The sequence below is a fragment of the Pantherophis guttatus genome, chromosome 3 (genome assembly GCF_059756535.1).
Source record: "Pantherophis guttatus breed Tessera chromosome 3, ASM5975653v1, whole genome shotgun sequence".
NCBI lineage: Eukaryota > Metazoa > Chordata > Lepidosauria > Squamata > Colubridae > Pantherophis > Pantherophis guttatus.
Window position 1 is genome coordinate 168,112,397 of NC_142065.1, and position 22,498 is coordinate 168,134,894.

Below are 22,498 nucleotides of genomic sequence, written 5' to 3' on the forward strand. Positions count from 1 at the left end.
ATATCCATATCCATAAGAGAATCTGTAGCACATTGATTCAGGTCAAAAGAAAAAAGGCTTTTCATGTGGAGTATACATTATGGAGTATAGAAGGGGACATGGTTGCTCAGTGGCTAAGACACTGAGCTTGTCGATCAAAATGTTGGCAGTTCAGTGGTTCGAATCCCTAGTGCGTAACGGGGTGAGCTCCCATTACTTGTCCCAGCTTCTGCCAACCTAGCAGTTCGAAAGCACATAAAAAATGCAAGTAGAAAAATAGGGATCACATTTGGTGGGAAGGTAACAGCGTTCCGTGCGCCTTTGGTGTTTAGTCATGCTGGCCACATAACCATGGAGATGTCTTTGGACAGTGCTGGCTCTTCAGCTTTGAAACAGCTTTGAGATGAGCACCGCCCCCTAGAGTTGGGAACAAGTAGGACATATGTGCAAGGGGAACCTTTACCTTATACATTATCCCACAGAAATAAATAGGGAAAGTCCAGGAGAATTGGGTAATTCTACCAAAATACAGGAGGGAAATGTTGGGAAATCCAATTGAATACTGAAATCCTAGACCCATTGCTTTAATAAAACTAATGTTTAATTAAAGCCATAAGTGAGGCTGGTATTGATAGAACACAATATATCAGATTTGTCTCTCGGCCTTCATGGTTGGATTTAAATCTATCAATTGGGGTAAGAGGAATCAAAGTAATCCTCCAAAGGATTTGCTTTGCCAAAGACCTGAACTCTCTTACACTGGCCTCAAAATATATTCATCTCTCAAACCCACTAGATAGACCAGACCAAGAAAACATCTCATCAGAATGGCTAAAACTAAGATTTTTTTTTTGCTTCTCGTCATCCTATAATGGATTTTGTATATCTCTGATAAAGTCATCTTCTGTTGTGATCCAGGCCCAAGTAAGTAGTAGGAAAATCAGTCAGTGAAAAAACAAACTTTATTCGAACAGCTGAGAATTACTTCATTCCGAGCATCGTTCAACTAAATTAAAACAAATTCCTCCCAACACAAATTCCTCAGTCCTATCGCAAACCTTGGTCCAATTAGGCAAACTGCCAAAGGCCTTTCTTGGCAAACGTTCAGAAGTCACGGATACAAAAATAAATACAAGACATAGACTAAGAAGACGACAAAGCTACCAATGTTGTTTTCCGGGAAAGTCCAACCACCGTTGCTGGTCTATTTTAAGCCTTATGGGAGGGGGCAATCATCTCTCGGCCCTACCTCCGAGTTGTCCTCTTTGCTTGAGCTTCTCTTGCCTTCTGGCAGCTCTTCTCATGCGTGCATTAGGAACAGGCTCCTCCTGTTCCTCTGCCTCACTCCTATCAGTCTCTGGAGGCTCTGGAGTCCGCACCTCACTCCCCAATGGCCCTGGCCACATCTCTGCCTCTGATGCAGAGCCCTCATCCGGACCTTCCCCAGCCTCCAGGACTGGCCCATGTTTTTCCTCAGCCTCATCATTGTCCGACTCCGCTGCCAGCTCCGCAGGCTGCTGGCGGACCATAACATCTTCCTTACTCTCTACCACAGCCGAATTCTAGTCGCATTAAGGCATTATATGTCAGACAAAGGTGTTTGCTATACTTTTAGGTATTTAGATCATACAAAGTCAAAAATTTCAATCTTCTTATAGAAATATACCTGACTTTCACAGAGCAACCAATCTATAACTTCAACCTTGAATAATTTAATGGCAGCTTGGATCAAATTATTTCTACATGAGCTTGTATATTTAGGATGTGCCAGAGACACTTTGGAAGCACTTATGGATAACTAGCTGGTTGCCTGTGCTTCGCTACAAAACTCTGTGATGGGGCATGATAAATTGACACTTAAAGCCTGAAACTTAATGTAGAATGTGTAACTCCGTAGCATCAGAGCATGTTAATATAAGGCAACTGGCAGTTGGAACAGAGGGGGAGGGTGTTGTGGTCTGCCAGCAGCCTGCAGACCTGGCAGTGGAGTTGGACAGTGAGGAGGCTGGGGAGGACAATGGGCCAGTCCTGGAGTCAGGGGAAGGCCCGGATGAGGGCTTTGCGTCGGAGGCAGAGATGGGGCCAAGGCCATCTGGGAGCGATGTGCAGACTCCGGAGCCTCCAGAGGCAGACAGAAGAGAGGCAAAGGAACAGGAGGAGCCTGTTCCTAGTGCACACATGCCAAGAGCTGCCAGAAGGCAAGAGCAGCTGAAGAAAAAAGGACAACTCGGGAGTAAGGCCAGAAGCTGATTGGCCACTCCCATAAGGCTTAAAAGAGCAGCAACGAGCCATTGGGTTCTTTGTAGAAAAGCAACGTTGATTCCAGTGCTTCTTGTCAGCATTTCTTGAACTTTGTGGGGGTTTTGCCAAGAAAAGCCTTTGGCAAGTGGCCAAAGACATCAAAGGTTGGTGATAAGGCCGACGGACTGGTTATGAAGAACTTGTTTTGGACTAAGCTGAGAATGAATTAATTCTCAGCTGTTTTAATAAAATAAGTTCGTTCAGGACTAAATTGCGTTTGATAATCACTATTTGGGCCTCGGTCACAACAGAGGGAGAGTAGACTGTCCCAGCCCGCAGGCACGATGAGTCACGCACTGCCCACACCCAGTTTAGTGAAGGGATAGCATCAGAGTGTGTTAATATAAGGTAGCTGGCAGTTGGAGCAGAGTTCTTTTCAGGTGGGGAGGGGGAGTAGAATGTCTAACTCCTTAGCGTGTGAATATAATACTGTATATGAAATACTAATGATCTAATGGTCATTTCGAAGACCCCTTTCTTAGTAAGCACCTAGAAGCCAAGAGGAAAATACGTACCAAATTTCAAGTTTGTAGGCTTTACCTTTCTGGAGATTTCGTGATAAGTGAGTGGTATTTGGCTTTTTTATATATAGATTCTCTTGCTTGCCCAGCAGGTAGAATATTGAAAATTAGTATCTAAATGTTTGAAAGACATCTAAAACCAAGATTTGATTAATACTTCTTTCATTTATCATCCATCTAGCCAAGGGTTGAAGTGTTATATTGAAAATGCCAGATCTTTAGTTTTTGAGTGGTGTATTTCCAGGTGTTCTCTATTACAATAGACCAATGATGCTCTAAGATAATAGAGGGAAATAGAGGGAATGGCTGTATCAATTGCATAAATAAGAAGAGACATTACAACTGTCAGAAAACGGAAGAGGAAACTCTGGATTGGCAAAAACCTCAATAATGTCATTAATATAAGGGTTAAAAAACCAGGGAGCAAGTATGTATTCCTCCCAAGTAGGATTAGGCTCCATTAATACCCCAGTGTTATTGCCATTAGCTTGTGTGATAGAACCTCAGCGTAATTATATAAGAGTATATATTTTGGAAGCATGCAATTTGGAAGCTATACTTCCTCTACAATTACCATGCTACCCATACAAGTTACAATGAAAAATAGAATGAAGTGTCTTTCAAAGCTCCTATTTTGTCATTATTATTACAAATAACACAAGTATGTTTGTCCACTTAGAAGTACATGGGCTTCAATGTGATGAAACAACCTTTCATAGATTTTTACTTTATCCCGTTCTGTATCTGTACAGATGGGGAACTGAGAATCATGACTTTGTTTCTCAATCTCTTAGATGACTGCTCATACATACACATAAGGGTAGATCTCTCCTGCTTTCACAGGCAATTTCCAGGCACCTGACTTGTCTATGCGGATCTATTCATAGAATCACAGAGATAGGAAGAACTTTAGAGGTCATCTAGTTCAATCCCCTGCTTGATGCTAAGAAATTATAATTTCTACCGTCCCTTCTTTTTAGCAGAGTGATAGCCAGCAACTAAAGAGCAGAAATTTCACACAACTGCCCTAATGTGATCCCCACAGAATGTCTTATGGCAACCAGAATATATGATAGACAGAGGTGTGTGTGTGTGTGTGTGTGTGTGTGTGTGTGTGTGTGTGTCTATGTTCATATTCTGATATTCGAATTCTGAGCAGAAGAGGGTCAGGATAGCAAGCATGTGTATTCTTTCAGTTCCCTGGGGATTAGCCAGGTGAAAGCATGGAAACATCTTAAGCCTTAGTAGAGGCAAGTTCTGTTTTGATGAAGCTTCTTGCTTTCCCATGTTATCTTGCATATATTATATTTTGCGCATGTACATGCACAAATGCACCCATATCCACAAACTTTTTCTGTGCCATTTACTCCATCTACTCCTTGAATACTTTTCAGAGGCCTCCCAAGCCGGGATTTTCCCAGTGATGCAGTCCAAATACCCACAAGCCTTTGTCTGACCAGGAAAAACTGCTACTTTCTCTTACTTCCTTGAGCACATTAAAAAAAAATGCCATAATTAAGTAGCAATATATAACGTGCGGTTGTTAATCTTGCATTGTAAACATTATGTCAACGTTCATGTGTGTGCCAAATGATTTCTTTCTAAAACTTCTCTTTAAAAAAAAAAAAGAAAAAAGAAATGTGGCTATTCCTAGTATTGTCAGACTGGATGCAGAGATGACAAGCCAGTAAGGCAAAACGAAGTGCAGAGTTAGTTTCTCATCCCAGATGGCAGTGATGGGGCTTGTTTACAAAAACTCCGAATGAAGAGCAGTACAGAACATATGAACAAATTCCCTTTCAGACAGTATAAAGACTATGCATGAGTGATTTGCATGCAGCCAGCATGGCTTGTTTGTCATGCCTAAAGCCAATAAAAGGGTGATGCAGTCAAGATTTTTATACATAACACCAGCTTGAAAGAATGATTATCACATTTTTCTAAGAAAGAATAGTATAATTTGTGGTTTAGTAAAACAGTGCCCCAAGAGAAACACAATTGGATTTAAGTATTTGCTTTGAAGGAGTCAAAGCAGATTAATCCACAACTAATTTTCTTTGTCTCTCTGAGGGCAAACAACTTTCACACATCACAAAACTGACCCTGGGAGTCAAATCATAGCTTGATTTGGGGATGTATTCAATCTGTTGATCCCTAGAGAAATACTGAAACAAAAAAATAAACTAGCAAACAAACAAGAAAGAAAATGTCAAAAAGGAAAAAAAAAGAAGTAAGCAACTCAGTCCATGACACAGATGTCGCATGATTTATTGAGTGGCACCAGAGTAACACAAGCAAAGGATAAGTTTATCTGGGCAGGAACCTACAAACTAAATGTCAGGATTTGAAAGATAAAGAGGAAAAGGCAAATTTCTCTAAAGAAAAATTACAGGCAAATAAATAGAAAATGGGAATGTCATTAATTCTACTGCATTCTTTTTAGCAGACTAATTTCTAAGTGAAATCATAACGAATTGATCAAAATAGAACATATAAAGAATATATAAAGTAAACCAAGAAATATGTACTTTGATAGGCAAAATAAAAACAAATCTTGGTTTAAAGTAACAATCATTTTGGTATGACTAATACAGTATATTTGCTCAAATATATACAAGTATGGTGCTATAAATCTTAAAACAATGCTTGAAACTTCACTTCTATTGCATAAAAATATATTTTTCATAGCAGAGGAGAATCTGCACTCTTATCCAAGAGATACAGTAATTCAGGATATAATTTTCAAGTTTTATTTCAACAATACCAAAAACATAATAAAACATTAACTATACGCCTTTCTAGAATTAGGAAAAATTGCAGAAATAAATATTTCTTTAAATTACAGAATATAATAATAAATATACTTCTACATAAACATTATTCTGCTCACAGATTTATTTATTTATTTATTTTATTTTATTTTTATACCGCCCTTCTCCAGCAGGACTCAGGGCGGTGGACAGCCAAAGTAAAAACACAGCATACAAAAATTAAAACAGTTTAAAAGATATTAAATAATGTCGGCCCACAATTTAAAACAACCCAGTTAAAATTAATTTCAAATTAAAACCAAAGGATGGGATCAAACCAGCCCGGCTAGATGAAATACCGTATTTTATGGTATATAAGACGACTTTTTAACACATGAAAATCTTCTCAAAAGTCGGGGGTCGTCTTATACGCCGGGTGTCATTCTCCTGTAACCAGGCAGACCAGCCCGAAAGGCTCTGACGAGCCTTAAATGGCTCTGACGATCCAAGCTCTGACGATCCCAGCTGAATTGCCTGCTAATCAGGCAACTCACCTGGGATCGCCAGAGCCATGTAAAAAGAAAAGTTTTCCCCCTCCAGCTTGCTTACCTTAGCTGCTAATCGCAATGCTTGCCTTGCTTCGCTTACCTGAATCCATTCCATCAGCAAAAACTCTCTGCCTGCAATCAAGCAGGCAGGGAGTTGTGGACTTCAATTCCCAGAATTCCTCAGCCAGCAAAACAAAGCTGGCTGAGGAATTCTGGGAGTTGAAGTCTACAAGTCTTAAAGTTGCCAAGGTTGGAGACCCCTGTTCTATTGGGTAAGTTTTTTTCCCCTTTGGGAGCTTTAAAAAAAATAGTTAATTGGGGGGTTTTTTAGTTGTTCTTTTTTAGACCTAGCCATTTAAAGTTTAGGAAGTTTTAAATTTAGCTTTCATATAAAAATAAAAATAAAATAAAATAATATTTGTGCAGCTTTCTGAGATTTAGTGTGTTTCTGTAGTGTTTCACTCTAACTACACAAACACACAAAATCTCACAAAGCTGTATGTGGAATTTTGTGTGTGCAAAGTGTGGAAGTTGGGTTTTTGGGCTTTTTGTGGCTGTGTGAGGTTCCTGCTTGTTGCAGGGGCCATCTTGGGTCTAGCACAGCTGCTTTTACATTGTGGGTGAGCCAGTTGATGTTTTTTAATTTTTATTTGGTGTGTGTTGGAAGAGGGGTAGTCTTATATGGCGAGTATAGCCCAAACCCTATATTTTAACAGGAAAAGTCGGGGGTTGTCTTATACGCCGGAAAATACGGTAAGTGAGTTTTAAGGGCCCGACGAACAGTCCGGAGGTCCGGTATCGTGCGTATCTCTGGGGGTAGGTCGTTCCAGAAGGTGGGTGCCGCCACAGAGAAGGCTCTTCCCCTGGGGGTCGCCAGCCGACATTGTCTGACTGATGGCACCCTGAGGAGGCCCTCTTTGTGCGAGCGTACTGGCCGGTGGGAGGCAATTGGTGGCAGAAGGCAGTCTCGTAAATATCCAGGCCCTAAGCCATGGAACACTTTAAAGGTTGGTCACCAACACCTTGAAGCGCACCTGGAAGACCACCGGGAGCCAGTGCAGCTCACGCAGGAGAGGTGTCACATGGGAGCGCCCTGTTGCTCCCATAATCCCCCGCGCGGCCGCATTATGGACCAGTTGGAGCCTCCGGGTGCACCCCAAGGGGAGCCCCATGAAGAGAGCATTGCAGTAGTCCAGGCGGGAGGTGACAAGTGCTTGAGTGACCATGCATAGGGAATCCCGATCCATAAAGGGACGCAACTGGCGTATAAGGCGAACCTGATAAAAAGCCCCCCTGGCCACGGCCGTCATATGCTCTTCTAAAGACAGCCGTGCATCCAGGAGGATGCCCAAGTTGTGAGCCCTCTCCCTGGGGGCTAATGACTCACCCCCAATAACCAGCGATGGCACCAGTTGGCTATATCGGGATGCCGGAAGCCACAGCCACTCGGTCTTGGAAGGGTTGAGTCGGAGCCTGTTTCTCCCCATCCAGGCCCACACGGCCTCCAGGCACCGGGACATCACTTCAAGAGCATCGTTGCGATGGCCTGGGGTGGAGATGTACAGCTGGGTGTTATCAGCGTACTGATGGAAATCCACCCCAAAGCCACAGATGATCTCACCCAGCAGCTTTACATAAATGTTGAACCGAAGGGACGAGAGGATCGACCCTTGCAGCATCCCACAAACAAGGTGCCTCAGGGTCGATCGCTGCCCCCCTGCCAACACAGATTATGACCGGTCAGAGAGATAGGAGAACCACTGCAAAACAGTGCCCCCTACCCCCAACCCCTCCAACCGGCACAACATGATACCATGGTCGATAGTATCAAAAGCCACTGAGAGATCTAACAGGACCAGGATAGAGGAACAACCCCTATCCCGAGCCCTCCAGAGATCATCCATCAATGCGATCAATTCCGTATCCATGCTGTGCCCAGGCCTGAAGCCGGACTGGAGCAGATCTAAATAGACAGCTTCATCCAGGTACTGTGGAAGCTGCCGCGCCACCACACTCTTAACAACCTTCACAATAAAACGAAGGTTGGAGACTGGACGATAATTAGCCAAAACAGCCGGATCCAGAGAGGGCTTCTTGAGGAGGGGTCTCACCACCGCTTCTTTCAAGGCAGCCAGCAGGACACCCTCACTCAAAGAAGCATTAATAATCCTCTGGAGCCAGCCTCGTTTAACCTCCCGGGAAGCCAGCACCAGCCAGAAGGGACATGGGTCCAATAAACATGTGGTCGCGTTCAGCCGTCCCAGAATCCTGTCCACGTCCTCGGGAGCCACAGGATCAAACTCCTCCCAGGTAACACTCTCAAGACCTGCCTCAATCATCCCGTCCGGACTTACTCAGTCAGAGGCCAAGCCTTCCCGAATCTGAGCAATTTTATCATACAGATACTGGACAAAATCGTCAGCTCTACCCTGCAAGGGATCATCCCGCACTCCCAGATGGAGGAGGGAGTGGGTCACTCTAAACAGGGTGGCTGGGCGGTTATCTGATGACGCGATAAGAGCAGAAAAATAGCTAGATTTTGCCGCTTTTATCGCCACTAGGTAGGTCTTAATATGAGACCTCACCAGTGTTCGGTCAGATTCGGAGCGGCTGATCCTCCAACCGCTCTCCAGGCATCTTTTCCGGCGCTTCATCTCCCTCAGCTCCTCGGAGAACCAAAGAGCTAGGCGAGTTCAGTGCCGGGTCAGAGGCCGCAAAGGCATGACACGGTCCAAAGCCCCAGCGACCGCACTATCCCAGGTGGCCACCAAGTGTTCAGCTGAATCATGAGCCAGAATCTCAGGAAATGGCCCAAGCTCCATCTGGAACCTATCAGGATCCATCAGGCCCCTGGGGCGGAACCACCTGGTCGGTTCTGCCTCCCTGCAGCGGGGTGTAGCAGTTAGAAAGTCAAGTCAAAGTGAATGAGTGGTCAGACCATGACAAGGGTTCAATGACCATATCCCCTAAGTCCAGAGTGTGCCCATCCGTGTGAGTAGGGCCATGAATTAACTGAGTCAGGTCCATGGCCGTCATGGAAGCCATGAACTCCCGGGCCATCTCAGATGTTTCACCGATGGAAGGCAGGTTGAAATCCCCCATGACCAAAAGTCTGGGGGTATCAACCGCCACCCGGTCTATGACGTTGAGCAGCTCAGGCAGGGCCGTTGCCACGTGGCAGGGAGCCAGGTACGTGATCAACAGGCCCATCTGCACTCCACGACCCCACTTCACAAGAAGGGACTCATATCCGGCTCTCTGTGGTACAGTGGTCTCCCTCGGATCAAGGCTTTCCTTTATAATAACCGCCACCACCCCACCCCTGCCCTGAGCTCTCAGCTGATGGAATGCACGGAAGCCTGGTGGGCACATATCCACGAGGGGAACTCCTCCCTCCGGGCCCAACCAAGTCTCTGTAATACCTGCCAGGTCCGCTCCCCCCTCCTGAATAAGATCACAAATGAGGGGGGGCTTTATTTACCACGGACCTGACATTGCACAACAACAGCCGAAAGCTCGGGCCCTGAGAGTCTGTGCAACCTGGGGAACGAGAAGGGCTATGGGGACCGGGGCATGCCACCGCTCGAAGATAGTGAGTGCGCGCCCCCGCCATGTGCTATGGCCCCCTGTTCCCACCGTATCTGCCCCTCCCACTCAGCGTATTGATAGAAAAGCCCTCAGCAGAGTGAACTCCGATACCCCCCTTACCCCCGGAATCCACACCTCCCGTGGCCCAAATGGCAGCTGGGCCAGACCGCTCCCCCTGTGGGTAATCCCCCAAACCCACACAACCCTCCCGCCCCCCAGAACCCTTTAAAAATCTGTCTAAAAATTTCCCCAGAAAACCCCTCAATCCCCTTTTTGCGACATGCCACCTCTCGGGGTTCCAAAACCCGTCATAAAGGTAGGCCCTCGATAGAGTGGACCACACCTGACAGGGGGGAATCTCGCAGCGAGAGGACATCTGCCAAGGTATAGGCCACTTCACAGACATGGGAGGTGGTTAAGGGCGACTATGGGTGCCGGAGATGGTAATGCCGGGAGGAGTAGATGTAATACAGCTGAGCATGGGGCAACCGGGAAATCCACCGCTCTCTCACCACGATGGAAAGTCAACAAGCAGCTGCAACGATTTAGTCTGGCAGGAATTAGCCACAGCCGCCTTCTCACGGTGACTAGGCAGTAGAAGAGCCACCAGTGGAGTCATGGTTCATCCTTCTGGAATGAGGCAGCAGAAATTGTCCAGGACTTTCAACACCGAGGCCCATAGCCCGTTGATCCTCTCCGCAATGCTGAGACCAATAAAAGGTGATGGAAGGAGGCTAAGATGTAACAGACACAGTACCAGAGGGAAGGAGATCAGGTGGCAACACAAATAAGGAGGGTGATGATATAAGGTCCCAAAACAGCTGAGGCTGGCAAGAATGGTCTGGCCGAAGCAGGTCAGGGCAGCAGTCAAGGGAGGCCACAAAAAAGGGGTGGGGAGGGGTTCCAAGGAGGAGACAAGAATGGAAAATTGCCAATCCCCCTCTGGCCCATTTCCATCAAGCCCAGTTCTTCTCTGGGCCCACTTACCCTGCAGTCATGTCCTGTTTGCCCAGATCTTCTGAGGCCATAAGTTGCTCGGGGAGTTACAAAACCCAATACAGTCCCATCCAGGAAAGCATCCCCTTCAGCCTTCAGCTGGAGCCAGCTGCCAAACGATACGGAGCTCCACCATCACTCTGCCGCCGGTTTCGCTGCCATCTGCCACTCTCGTCCCAAGGCACCTGATGCTTCTACAAGCCGCCAGCGTGCTGCGGAGTTCCGAAACGGCCAGGAGCAGTTTCCATGCCAGCAGGGGGCGCTAACCAGGCTGCAAACTCTCTGCGGCCTGAGCACCGCAGAGGCCGCCGCCGCCCTCCCAGCGGCGCCCAGATGATGCAATCCCTCATTGGTGTCTCAGGGCTGTCCAGGGGCCTGTCCCCTATCAGGAGCGGCTCATCCAAGATATTGCATTAGTATGGGCTATGTTCAGCAGAAGGATGGATATAGGTTCTCTACCCAAAAGTATTGTAAGAACCTTATTAATTATGGGGCTTAATCTCTAATAGCTTTTAATTCTAGTCTATAGGAACAAAAAAAGATCCATAAGTTCTATTATCTATATAATGGAAACTATGTTCATCAGGCCAGAACGGACTTCAGAAAAACATTTGGCAAGAAGAGAACCAAAAGTGCAAAGTGTAACCTAATAATACTGCCAGCCTACTTGTAGTACTCCACTTCAAACTGACAAGTAACAATGCCCAGTGGTTGATGTAGGTTTTTAAAGAGAATAAGATGAAACCTTATGGAAAACTATTGGTCAATGTCCAAATATGGAATAATAGTCCCCCAATATTACCTTCTGAACATACCCTGTCAGAAAGAGCCAGAATTATTGAAAGATAGTGTTCCCAAGGCCCAGTGTTGCAAGATAGTTAAGGGCAATATACAATTTATGAAATCAAAAGCCACTGTGACAACTAACAGAACTGCACTCCCTTTTACAGGATATTTCATCTACCACAAAAGTCACAAAGTGCCATATTTTGTATGAATATCCAGCTGAAATGGATATTAATCAGCATCCTACTTAGGATCAAAGCTTTAAGGCTACCATCTTCTCAAACATGTACCTACTGTGTTTCCCCCAAATTAAGACCTTGTTTTATGTTTTTTGAACCCTAAAAAAAACGCTTGGCCTTATTGCCATGCGCTCAAAAGCCCGACAGGGCTTATTATCAGGGAATGTCTTATTTTGGGGAAAACAGGGTATTCAAAAAATGGGTTTTTTCCCCAGCAGAATCTGTAGATTCTCTATCATGGATAAAGTGCAAAATCAGATAAGACGAAATATCATTTACTGTAAGGCAGCTTATGTTTTTTTATATCTGGCAAGCAGAAGATAGCCCAGGATATGGGGGAAAATATGTTTAAATAACATTTATACAAGACCTGTGTATTTACTGGAAATATCCTTAGTCAATTTAATTATTTCATTGTTCAGAAGCCTTGGTGAACATTTTCAAAAAGTTCACAAGGTCGGATACCAGCCTCTAGCCATAAGTTTCCCAGTTCAAACCCTAGAGATATAATCACTCTGCAAAGTTTCTTTTGTATTTCAGTGCAAGGGTCAATGGTGGATTGAGACTATTTTTTAAAACTGAACATTGCATTACAGAGACAATGAGCAATTCTGGGAGCTAAAGTCGCAATCCAATGCACTTATCTGGACGTGAGTTACATAAAGATGCATAAAGTAAAGTTATACTGTGAATAACTTTATTTCATGTTTGAGTATGCGCAAATAGCTTGTATATAAAGCAATGCTATATGCACAACTTAAATAGATTTTAATACCTATCCCTAAAGCATATTTACCTGAATATTCAAACAGAGAAATCTTTCCCCAGTTACCAATACATGCAGACTACAACTTGAATAACTTTATTTAGAATTTGTAAAAGAAATAATATATTTAAGAAGTCTGTATTCAACTTGTGAAAGATTTATTCTGTTGAGAAAAAAAATGCAACAACCCCCACCCACCCAAACGATGATACAGAAAGACATGGTCTAATCAATTCGGGGATAGAGGTCAAGAGACTAACATTGTTTTCTCTGCAATATGGTTTGAAACCAAAAATCAAAGTGAAAATGTTTTGATAGTACAGAATGCTTCAGGATGAAAGATAGATTTAATCTGAGTGTCTGCATATTCTGAGAAGTTCAGAAATTTTAAAGTGTGTGTCAAAGATGAGTTACATTTTAGCTTTCAAACAATGTGCATACCAGAATAGTTCTGCATTGATTTTCTTACAATGCATTTGTCTCAAACTTGCATACATTTGCCTGAATCTTTGGTTTCATTAAAAGAATGTAATTAACAATAATCTGCTAGTCCCTCTTATCTATTTGTTAACTTTTTTATCTGGTAAAAGGGTTTGTGTTGTGTTTGAAAAATCTGACCCCATCCAATGCCTTCTCCACAGGGATCATCCAACCCTCCTCTAGTCATTAAGCTGGACTTCCTGCTGGAATGAAGTAGTAAAAACAAATGAAACACACTATTTCCATCCACAGTTAGAAAAGCACAGAAAAAACAGGCATTTCTGTAAGTCATTATTTTTCTTGTTCTTCCCTTACTCCAAAAATCATACACAAACCACCATGACATCTTTTCATTCTACTGTATAAATTGCAACTTAAGGGTTTGGAAAAGGATAGAATCTCTATACTGAAAAATAGTGGGAAGACACAGTTAATCAAAGGACAACATAAATCAAGGTAAACTTTTTCTTTCCTTTGTTACAGAAAGTTTTTTTTAAAGCCTTGCATAATTTTTTTCCCAAATATAAAAGGTGAAAAGGTAAAAGTTTCACCTGTCCAGTCGTGCCCGACTCTAAGGGGTGGTGCTCATCTCTATTTTTAAGCCGAGTAGCCAGCACTGTCCAAAGACATTTCTCTGGTCACGTGGCCAGTATGATTATATACTGAGGCGCCCGGAAAGCTGTTACTTTCCCACTATTTATCTACTTGCATTTGCATGCTTTTGAACTGCAAGGCTGGCAGGAACTGGGGCAAGAACAGGAGCTGACCCCATAGCATGGCACTCGGGTCTCAAGAAGCAGGAGCGCCATCAGTTTATGCAATATCCTGCTATTAGCACCAAAGGTTTATTTTACATTTATGGAATATTCACAATTCTAGTTTTATTATTGTAAGTCATGCTATTATCACATCATATTATAATATAAATTATCAGAAGGATGTTTAAATCATAACAAGTTTTTCATACTCAAGGTACAGTTTCAGTATAAATTATGAGTATTATACTTCAAAATACATTTGCTACTAGTTTTATTTAAAGACGACTTTTGTCCCCATACATTCTTTGGACTCACCATACAATGCTCAGAGTTAACATACCACCTTTTAAGCTTCAATGCATTCCCAGTGCAATGTGAAAAAAGAAAGATTCAGAGATTATGGAATAATCATCTCCAAATCGATCAATTTTCCCCTGAAGGTAAAACTGAAAGAAATAAAAAGTTGAGCAGTTCCAGTTTCACTGCTTGAAGTTTAAAAGGAAAGGACCCCTAGGGCACATTGTGGAGTGATACCTATCTCCTTTCTGGAGCTTATTAACAGGTCAGAGATCTCCGTTACATTTACACTATTCCCAGTTGACAGCTCCTACTAGATATGGTGACCTTTCAATCAAAATAAAGAATTAAAAACACAACGTCCTTTAAACAAAGTTTTGTGGGGGGGTTTTTTGCAATCATCAGCCATTTTGGAATTGCAGTATAAATTTGTTGAAAACTCTTAGCAGTATCGCCTTCAGTAGTTGCTTCTTATTATATTTGTATGCCTGCGTGTTAATATTACTTCGGAATCCACACAAGTTCTAGTTTTCAGAATATTTTGCATATTGCGCTGTGCGACTTTGGGGCTATGTTGGCCTTTGAATGACACTTCCAAAAGTAACTATGGTATGGACAAAAATTATATTGATTTGCTTTCAGGTTACATTAAAAGGAAAACAAATTAATTAAATACAGTCAATATGATTACTGCCCATGCTGCATTAACTCCTTACTTTCTAATTTGAAGTAATGCACATTAAATAATTGCATTTTCTGATGTTTTAACCACATATTTTTGTTGGTAGAATTTATGACATTTGGATGGATATAAATACTGAAAATAGTGCCCAGTATTTTCAGTATAATTTTTGGAATAGTTACTGTACCAAATTTCTTTAAAGTACAATTTCATTTAAAAAAACTTTCCAAGTCTTTAGCCTGAAGTTATATTTCCAAAACTGCTCAGTGCTTGATAATAACTCATAAGATAGAGAAATGCCTAAAATAGTTAGTCCTGGGAGTAAAGAGCAATACTTTTGTATCTGCTCTAGAAGAAATAAAAAAAATATTACATCATTCATACAGGTTGCTAGATTCAGCTTTTCTTGGCATACAGTTTAGATTATCTTGGCAGAGATCTGATCTTTGTTTCTTTATGTGCAGTGAACATATTATGCAAAAAAAGTAACTTTCTTAGACAAGTATTTGACTGGGTTGTGCAAAGCATGTAGGCCTTAACCTTAACCTGGATCAAAACAGAAAATGTGTGGCTACATTTTATGGGAATGTTTTAGGTATCAACATTTTAAGTTCAAAAATATTTTTATACCACTCTAGAATTCTCTAGAATTTTCAAAAGGGAAAAGTTGATGAAATGCAGGAAACTATTTTCATTTTATATATTTATATAAACAAAATATATATGCATATATCTCAGAAGTCCAATCTACTTCATTAAAATTTGCTTTTATGTTAGCAAGTTTATACTGGGCTAGAATGAAGAAAAGCAACTCGGATCAAGACACTGGCTTGGCCAGAGAACAGTCATTGGTAACTTGTCAGTGAGGCTAATACAGATAGTCCTTGACTTACAACCATTCATTTATTGACCATTCAAAGTTACATGGCGCTGAAAAAAGTGACTTATCACCTTTTTTTCACACTTAGGACCATAGCAGTATCCCCATGGTCATGTGATCTAAATCTGGATGTCTGGCAACTGGTTCATATTTACGACAGTTGCAATGTCCCAGGGTCATGTGGTCAGCTTTTGAAACCTTCTGACAAGCAAAATCAATGGGGAAGTCAGATTCACTTAGCAACCATGGCAAGAAAGGTCATAAAATGAAGCAAAACTCACTTAACAACTGTTTTGCTTAGCAACAGAAATTTTGGGCTTGATTGTGATCATAAATCGAGGACTACCTGTGGAAGAACATTTCCTGAAAGTAATTCACTGGGAATCCTAGCATGTCCGTTGGCCTAAATATCTTCCTTCAAAGAATCCTACTTTAGGATGAAATGTTATGTCTTAGATAACTCTGAAGAGAGTTTAGGCCAGTAGAAAAGTCTTCAGGGGCTTCCAGTCAAGTGTTTCACCAGAGAAAGTTCATTCAGAATGAGATATGAACAGCAAAACCACTACCTTTGTGAGAATATTCCTTTCATTCTTCCAAAATCCACAAAATCAGGAGACAGTAAATCATTTTGATTCATTTCTGTATAAATTTGAATTAGAACTTAACTAATGCTGGAAAACATTTATCCTAAATCTATATAAAGTTTCAAACTAAATAAAGTTTACTTGTCGGGAAAAGATAGCCATGTGTCACAAAATCAATGTTAAGTAATACATTATCAACATATATTATGTGGTTTTTTTTATTTAAATGTGGCATGATAGACACGGTATACCTAATTCAAGCAGTTTTCTGTTATGACTATTTGACTGTCATTCACATAAGATACCATGATATTTATTTTCAAGAAGTCCATACAGAAATATTGTATTAAGTGCACAATCTCAGCTTCCGGATCTAAAGATTCATCCTCTTTGTTCATTTGAAAAACATCCATATAAATTGTACACAAGAATGTGTTCATGCACCTACAACTTTGCTTCTTGCATCTTCTAACTGGGCTTGAAATACACTTAAATCATCATCCAAAACACTGGGGCAGATCATTTTGGCAATAAATATCATATTTCTGTATTTACATTACTGATTTCATACAAAATTTGCCAGTAGGTAAAAACACAGAATCTTTAAAACCTAACTCAGAAGATAATTGTATTCTACCTTAAAACAAATATAGTCTTCTTAGTTTATGTTATTTCAGAAATTAGAGTTAATGAGTAAGCCTCATTCGGTAGGAAGGAAGGCTTAATTAAAGCCTCTGATTTATTTTCAATTATTTTAATTTGTACCCATCAGCCATAAGTATTTTTTCAAATCGCTGAGACAAAAGGCTTTTTAAGGGAGTCGTCCCTGTCTTTGAAAAACGTTTACTGAAGTGGCAGAACTATTTTACCCTCATTTAGTATGGCAAGTTCTGCCCTCAAGCATGACCTGGGGTAAAGTATCTAAGGAGTACTGCTCCAGGAATTTCTCCTTTTGCTTCACTTCCCCTGCTAGCAGTCACTCAACTGAACACCCAACTTCAGGTGACATACATTATGGGATTACAAAGGTTTTGCCAGAAAAAAAAAATGAATGCAGTCATCCCTTTGTGGTCTAGGAAGACAAACAAAATGACTGATTGGAAGGCATTAACAAAACAATGTAACAATGAAGGAGAGATGTTAAAAACCTTCCCACAGACATCAACATTTTGCCAGGAACAAATGGGAATTGGCTAAATAAATTGTTGAATATATCAAAATGCTGAAATGAAAAGGAAGGTGTGATGTACAGCACCTTGTTTCAAGTATTATTTAAAAGAGCAAAAAGCAACATAAATACAACAAGAAAGAAATAGGCTGTCATTAGCTCCTTCTTGGCAAAGATACTTAAATATGTTTTCTTTATCACCCATGAAGTAGCTGTAGGTTTCATATTCTAACTACTATGGAGTTACACAACTGGTTCATCTAGACTTATTTAGTGTATCCTATCTGGAACTAGAGCTTTTTGCAGGATATATTCTCAGATCAAAGATCTCTTTTTAACTGAAATAATTAGGAACTAAATGTGGATGTTCTGTTGCCAAGAGTTCGAAAATAATGATACTTTTCATGCTCATAATTATAGGTTTTATCAGACAATTTTGTAGATGCTACATATGATCTGGTAAACTAATAATCACATATAATTCATTCGAGGACAATAATTTATTACTGAAGATAGTGTAAACATGTCTCCTCTGGTCAATATTCAGTAGCTTAGTCAGATCTGAATTTCTTTACAAGTAAATGAAAAAAAATAATAAAGTCATTTCTATAGGGAATTGTTTTATTTAACTGGAAGGCTGCTGCCAGCAATGAGCCACATATTTTTAATTTTAAACATCAAGTTGATGCTGAAACACCTGAATTACTCATGTCCTTTTTTCCCGGGAAATGCCCAATGCTTTTCTTTTTGCTTTGGGATATGTTTTTTTAAATTATATGCAAGCATCTTGATTATTTTCCCAGATATCTAAAGATAAAAGTGTTAAGGGTAAAGCACATTAAGGCATACATCTCATGAGCAAAATGTCTATCATAGCTTAATCAAAAGATTTCTAATCAATTATCACATTAGTATTACTAAGAAACTCTATCAAAATATACTTGTTTAGAATTCACATGTTAAAAAAATGAAACATCAATGACCATTTCTTTCTAATCAGGAGCAAGATCCTCTCATGAGTCCATAATTTATCTACTCACATTTGCATGCTTTCGTTGGCAGGAGCTGGGATAAGGATGGGAGCTCACCCTGTTGCATGGTGCTCGGGTCTTAAACCTGGTCTGCCAGCCAACAAGCCCAGTACCTTTTTTTCTTCCTTTTTTTAAATTTGATTTATATGCCACCCTTCTCCGGAGACTCAGGGTGGCTTACAGTGCGTTAAGCAATAGCCTTCATACTTTTGTATATTTATACAAAGTCAGCTTATCTTAACTGCTGAGCCACCATGTCACCCCTAAATGCAGTTGCACTAAGTTCAGATTTGCAAAAATAGAAACATTCTATGCCATTTTCTCAGTATATTGTAGTATATTTCAGTATATTCAGTATATACTGTATTTCAGTATATCTCAGCAGTATATTAAAATACAGGACTAAAGCTGGAATAGGCTAGAAAAACAGTTGTCTAAATGAAAATTAAACTCATTCAACCCTACTTGAGAATGTTTACTTGAGCATTTAAGTGCTTTTTTTAAAGTAAAATAATAAGGGAGGTAGGAGATAATTAAGAAAAGCATCATTGAAGAAGAAACCTAAAATCAGAAACAAAACTGTGTAAGCAAATATAAAATGAGAAGTATTGTTTACCTGTCAGTTGACATTGATTAATCTTGTGCTCTGTGATGTCACTCAATGACTCGAACACCTGGAGGCAGCTGTCACAGCTGTGCACAGCTTCTTCCTCTAATTCCTCCCCTTCTTCCGGTCTTTTCTTACAATCTATCAACTCTCTATCGTCTGTCCTGTCTTCTAGTTTACAGTTCAGATCTGAAAGAAAATTAAGATTATGACTCCAGGGTTTGGGAAGAAACAATCCTGTTTAAAAATTGGACGTTGGGTGGATTTGTTGTATTACTGTTGTTGTTCAAGCTATTCAACAGGTACAAAAATACTTTTGGCTCGAGGCTGCAGAACATGAACATTATGCTAGAATTTACAGCTCAATAAACAGAGGAAGCATCTATCCTTTCCATTCTCAATTACTTTTCTTCCCAAATAGCATTCCCTTCTGCAAAAGGAATGCTTCCATTTGTCACAGTTAATTTTGTCAACTTTAATGCAACTATTGGGGGCTTTTCATCACTTGAATAATTTAAAAGAATAAATCCTTTCTACAATGCAGCACAATCTAATGAAAAAGAGTTTTTTTAAAAAAAAAGTTTTAGGGAATAAAGCCAGGTTTTAACTTTTTTTAATGCTGGAACTAACTTGCTGCCATGAGAATGAAACTGATATTAATAAAAAGCCAAATGAACAGCTTTTATTGCCAAAGAAAATTAAAAATCGATGCATTGTTCTAGAATGATTTAACCTGTCTACTAATTAAATAAGGATGCACAAATCTGCAGAGAATAATTTGCTCTAGAGGCCATTTTGCATCATTATTTGTCTTAATAAGGGGAAATAAAGATCCAGCAGATAATCTAACTCCAAATCAGGAATTGAAAGGATGAGTTTAGTACAAAATATAATTTACTGAAACAGATTGTGACAAATTCCTTGTATAAAGAGCCGAAGTGGCGCAGTGGTTAGAGTGCAGCACTGCAGGCTACTTCAGCTGCAGTTCAGCAGTTCAAATCTCACCGGGTCAAGGTTGACTCAGCCTTCCATCCTTCCGAGGTTGGTAAAATGAGGACCCAGATTGTTGGGGACAATATGCTGACTCTGTAAACCACTTAGAGAGGGCTGTAAAAGCACTATGAAGCGGTATATAAGTCTAAGTGCAATTGCTATAAAGAAAATCTAAGCATCATCCAATACTACTTCAGTTTGGTAAATGACTAGTGAAAAGTCAACTCTTTAAAACTTTTTGTTATGCTGTTTTCAGAATTATGTTTCTCTGAAAACATAACATAGGAAAGATATTTCTATCCTATGTCTGTTTTTCCTCCTTAAAACATTATAAACAAAAAGAATAACTAGAAAGAGAGAAAAGAAAGAAAAATGAAAAGTAGTGGATAAAAGAATAAAATAGTAAATAATTGTAATAATTTTTGAAGTTTAATATATCATTTATTTATTTTGTAGATCTGTGGGGATTGTGTTATTTAAAACATAATTAGAAATCTCTAAAATTCTAAGCAAGATATTAATATTAATATTTATTCCAAGTATAATCATATAAAAGGAAATAAAAGAGAAAAAGAAAAACAAGCTACTCAGAGTCATTTGACTGAGTTGGGCAGCTATAGAAATTGAATGAATGAATGAAATCAATAAAGGAATAAAATGTCATTAAAAACTATTGCAAAATACTTATAGACACAGATGCAATTAAACAGCTTACATAAAATATGCTTGAATACTGCAGTTGAATATTTCCCCTGAAGAACCTAAGTGTATTAGTATGTTGGACTTGAAGTGGGGAGATCTAGATTCAAATCTCTACTCAGCTCTAAAGGTCATTGATGATTTTGAGTCCAATCTCACAGAGGGTTGGCGAAGGGAAAAATAGAACTTTACCTAACTCACCTTAGACTCCTGATTTCAAAACAGGATATAACACTATTAGCTCATTCAAAAAATACAACAGAGCAAAAGAGCAAATGATAGAGATGCTACCTGGAGTTGTTTGTAAAAAATAATAAAGGCAAGATGCAAATAAATAAAAATAAAAATCTTACTTTAGCATAATTTCTGCAACTAGTTCTTTATCTGAAAAATCATTATATCTTATGTTGCTTTAAGGTCACATATGCTAACAAAACTGCCAAATTTATTTGTAAGTGCATTTCCAGCCTTTGCATCTACCTTAGTCTAGCAGTGAAAAATACTACTAGGTTATAAGTGACAAAGGAAAAGAGATAATTGTCTTTAACTATTGCAAACTGACCCAGATATCATTAAACATTTGTTGGAAAGCAGCATGTGCACAATCCATGCTATTAGTTATTCAGCTCAAATTCCCAAATTCATCTCGTAAAACTGACTCAGGCAAAGATGGGCACTCAATCTGAATTTTAACATGACTACAGTCATGTTACTGAAATGCTGCACATAAAGTTTACAATCATATTTGTTTAAAGTAACTTTACTGTAAGTGAAGGGAGAAAGGGATGCAAGTATACTCAGTGTTTATTATTATTGAATCTGGCCATTAACAAGAATCTAATAATATAACAGATATGAGCATACATGCAGAGAGTTTAGGATATGAAGCCTTGTTTAGGATAATCAGTCCTACAAGGACAGCTCTATCTATTAAGAGATCTCACACACAGCCAAATTATATAATAGAAGTCACTGGGTGAGAAAAGCAAAGTTATATCAACTTATGCATTTACAGATTTAAATCTGCTGGGACAGAAGTCAGGCAACTTAGTTCCTGCTGCTGTTACTTCAGAATTTATGTTCTAGCAAAATGCTATGTTAGTTTTTAGGTCAATTCTTAAGGGGACAAACCCATGAGACTGGGTTCAGTCATGGCCCCTGTGTAATGAATTGTGGCAGCTTCTGCCTTCTCTTGATGAGTATATTTTCCATTCCTACTTTTTTCTCTGAAAAGGTACTTCTACTATAATTGATACTGAAAGCAGAGTTACAGACTCATATAAAAGGCTTTTGAATATCAGTGAAATGTTCATATGGATGGTTAAAAAGAACTGTTTCAAACTTAAACAGTTCTTTTTAAATCTTTTTAAAGATTTGAAATCAAACCTTTTGCATGCATCTAGTTGGTATCAACCTATGTTTAGACTTTAACCAGAAGTATGAAGTGCCAAATCAATTCTCTTCAAATACGTTTGGGGCAAATGTTATGACATCAACTCTACATTACTATTTTCCAGTCTATTTTAGTCTACTTCTGATATGAAAATAACTAAATATTGCCAATTGCCCACATGCACGAGAATTCTTTTGTGAATGATGAACTTCAAAATAGGAATTCTACATCTAATTTCCAGGTCTAACATGTTTGAATACAAAATTGAACACATTCTTTTTCTTAGTTCTCAGCTAGTTTTTATTAAGAGAGGCATTATAAAAGTCTAGCCCCAGTTTTTATGATTTTAAATGTGATATACTTAGATGAGAAAAATGATTTCCTTTGAAATTACTTTTCAATCACGGATTGATTTGCATATTTGTTCTGATGACCCATTTATCTAAGCTAAG

General features: G+C 39.9%; 1 protein-coding gene across 9 annotated transcripts in view; it reads right to left on the reverse strand.

The window, feature by feature from the left end:
* ZNF521 (zinc finger protein 521) overlaps positions 1-22,498 on the reverse strand; it is a 316,223-nt gene that overhangs the window by 256,553 nt on the left and 37,172 nt on the right. For all 9 annotated transcript variants that reach the window (XR_015733603.1, XR_015733604.1, XM_034429635.3 and 6 more), the window contains one exon: positions 18,971-19,150. Coding sequence is in view for 5 of the 9 variants with exons in the window: in XM_087891346.1 (XP_087747472.1) it covers positions 18,971-19,150 (180 nt within the window). In the remaining 4 variants the exon portion in view is untranslated. The remainder of the gene's footprint in view (positions 1-18,970; positions 19,151-22,498) is intronic.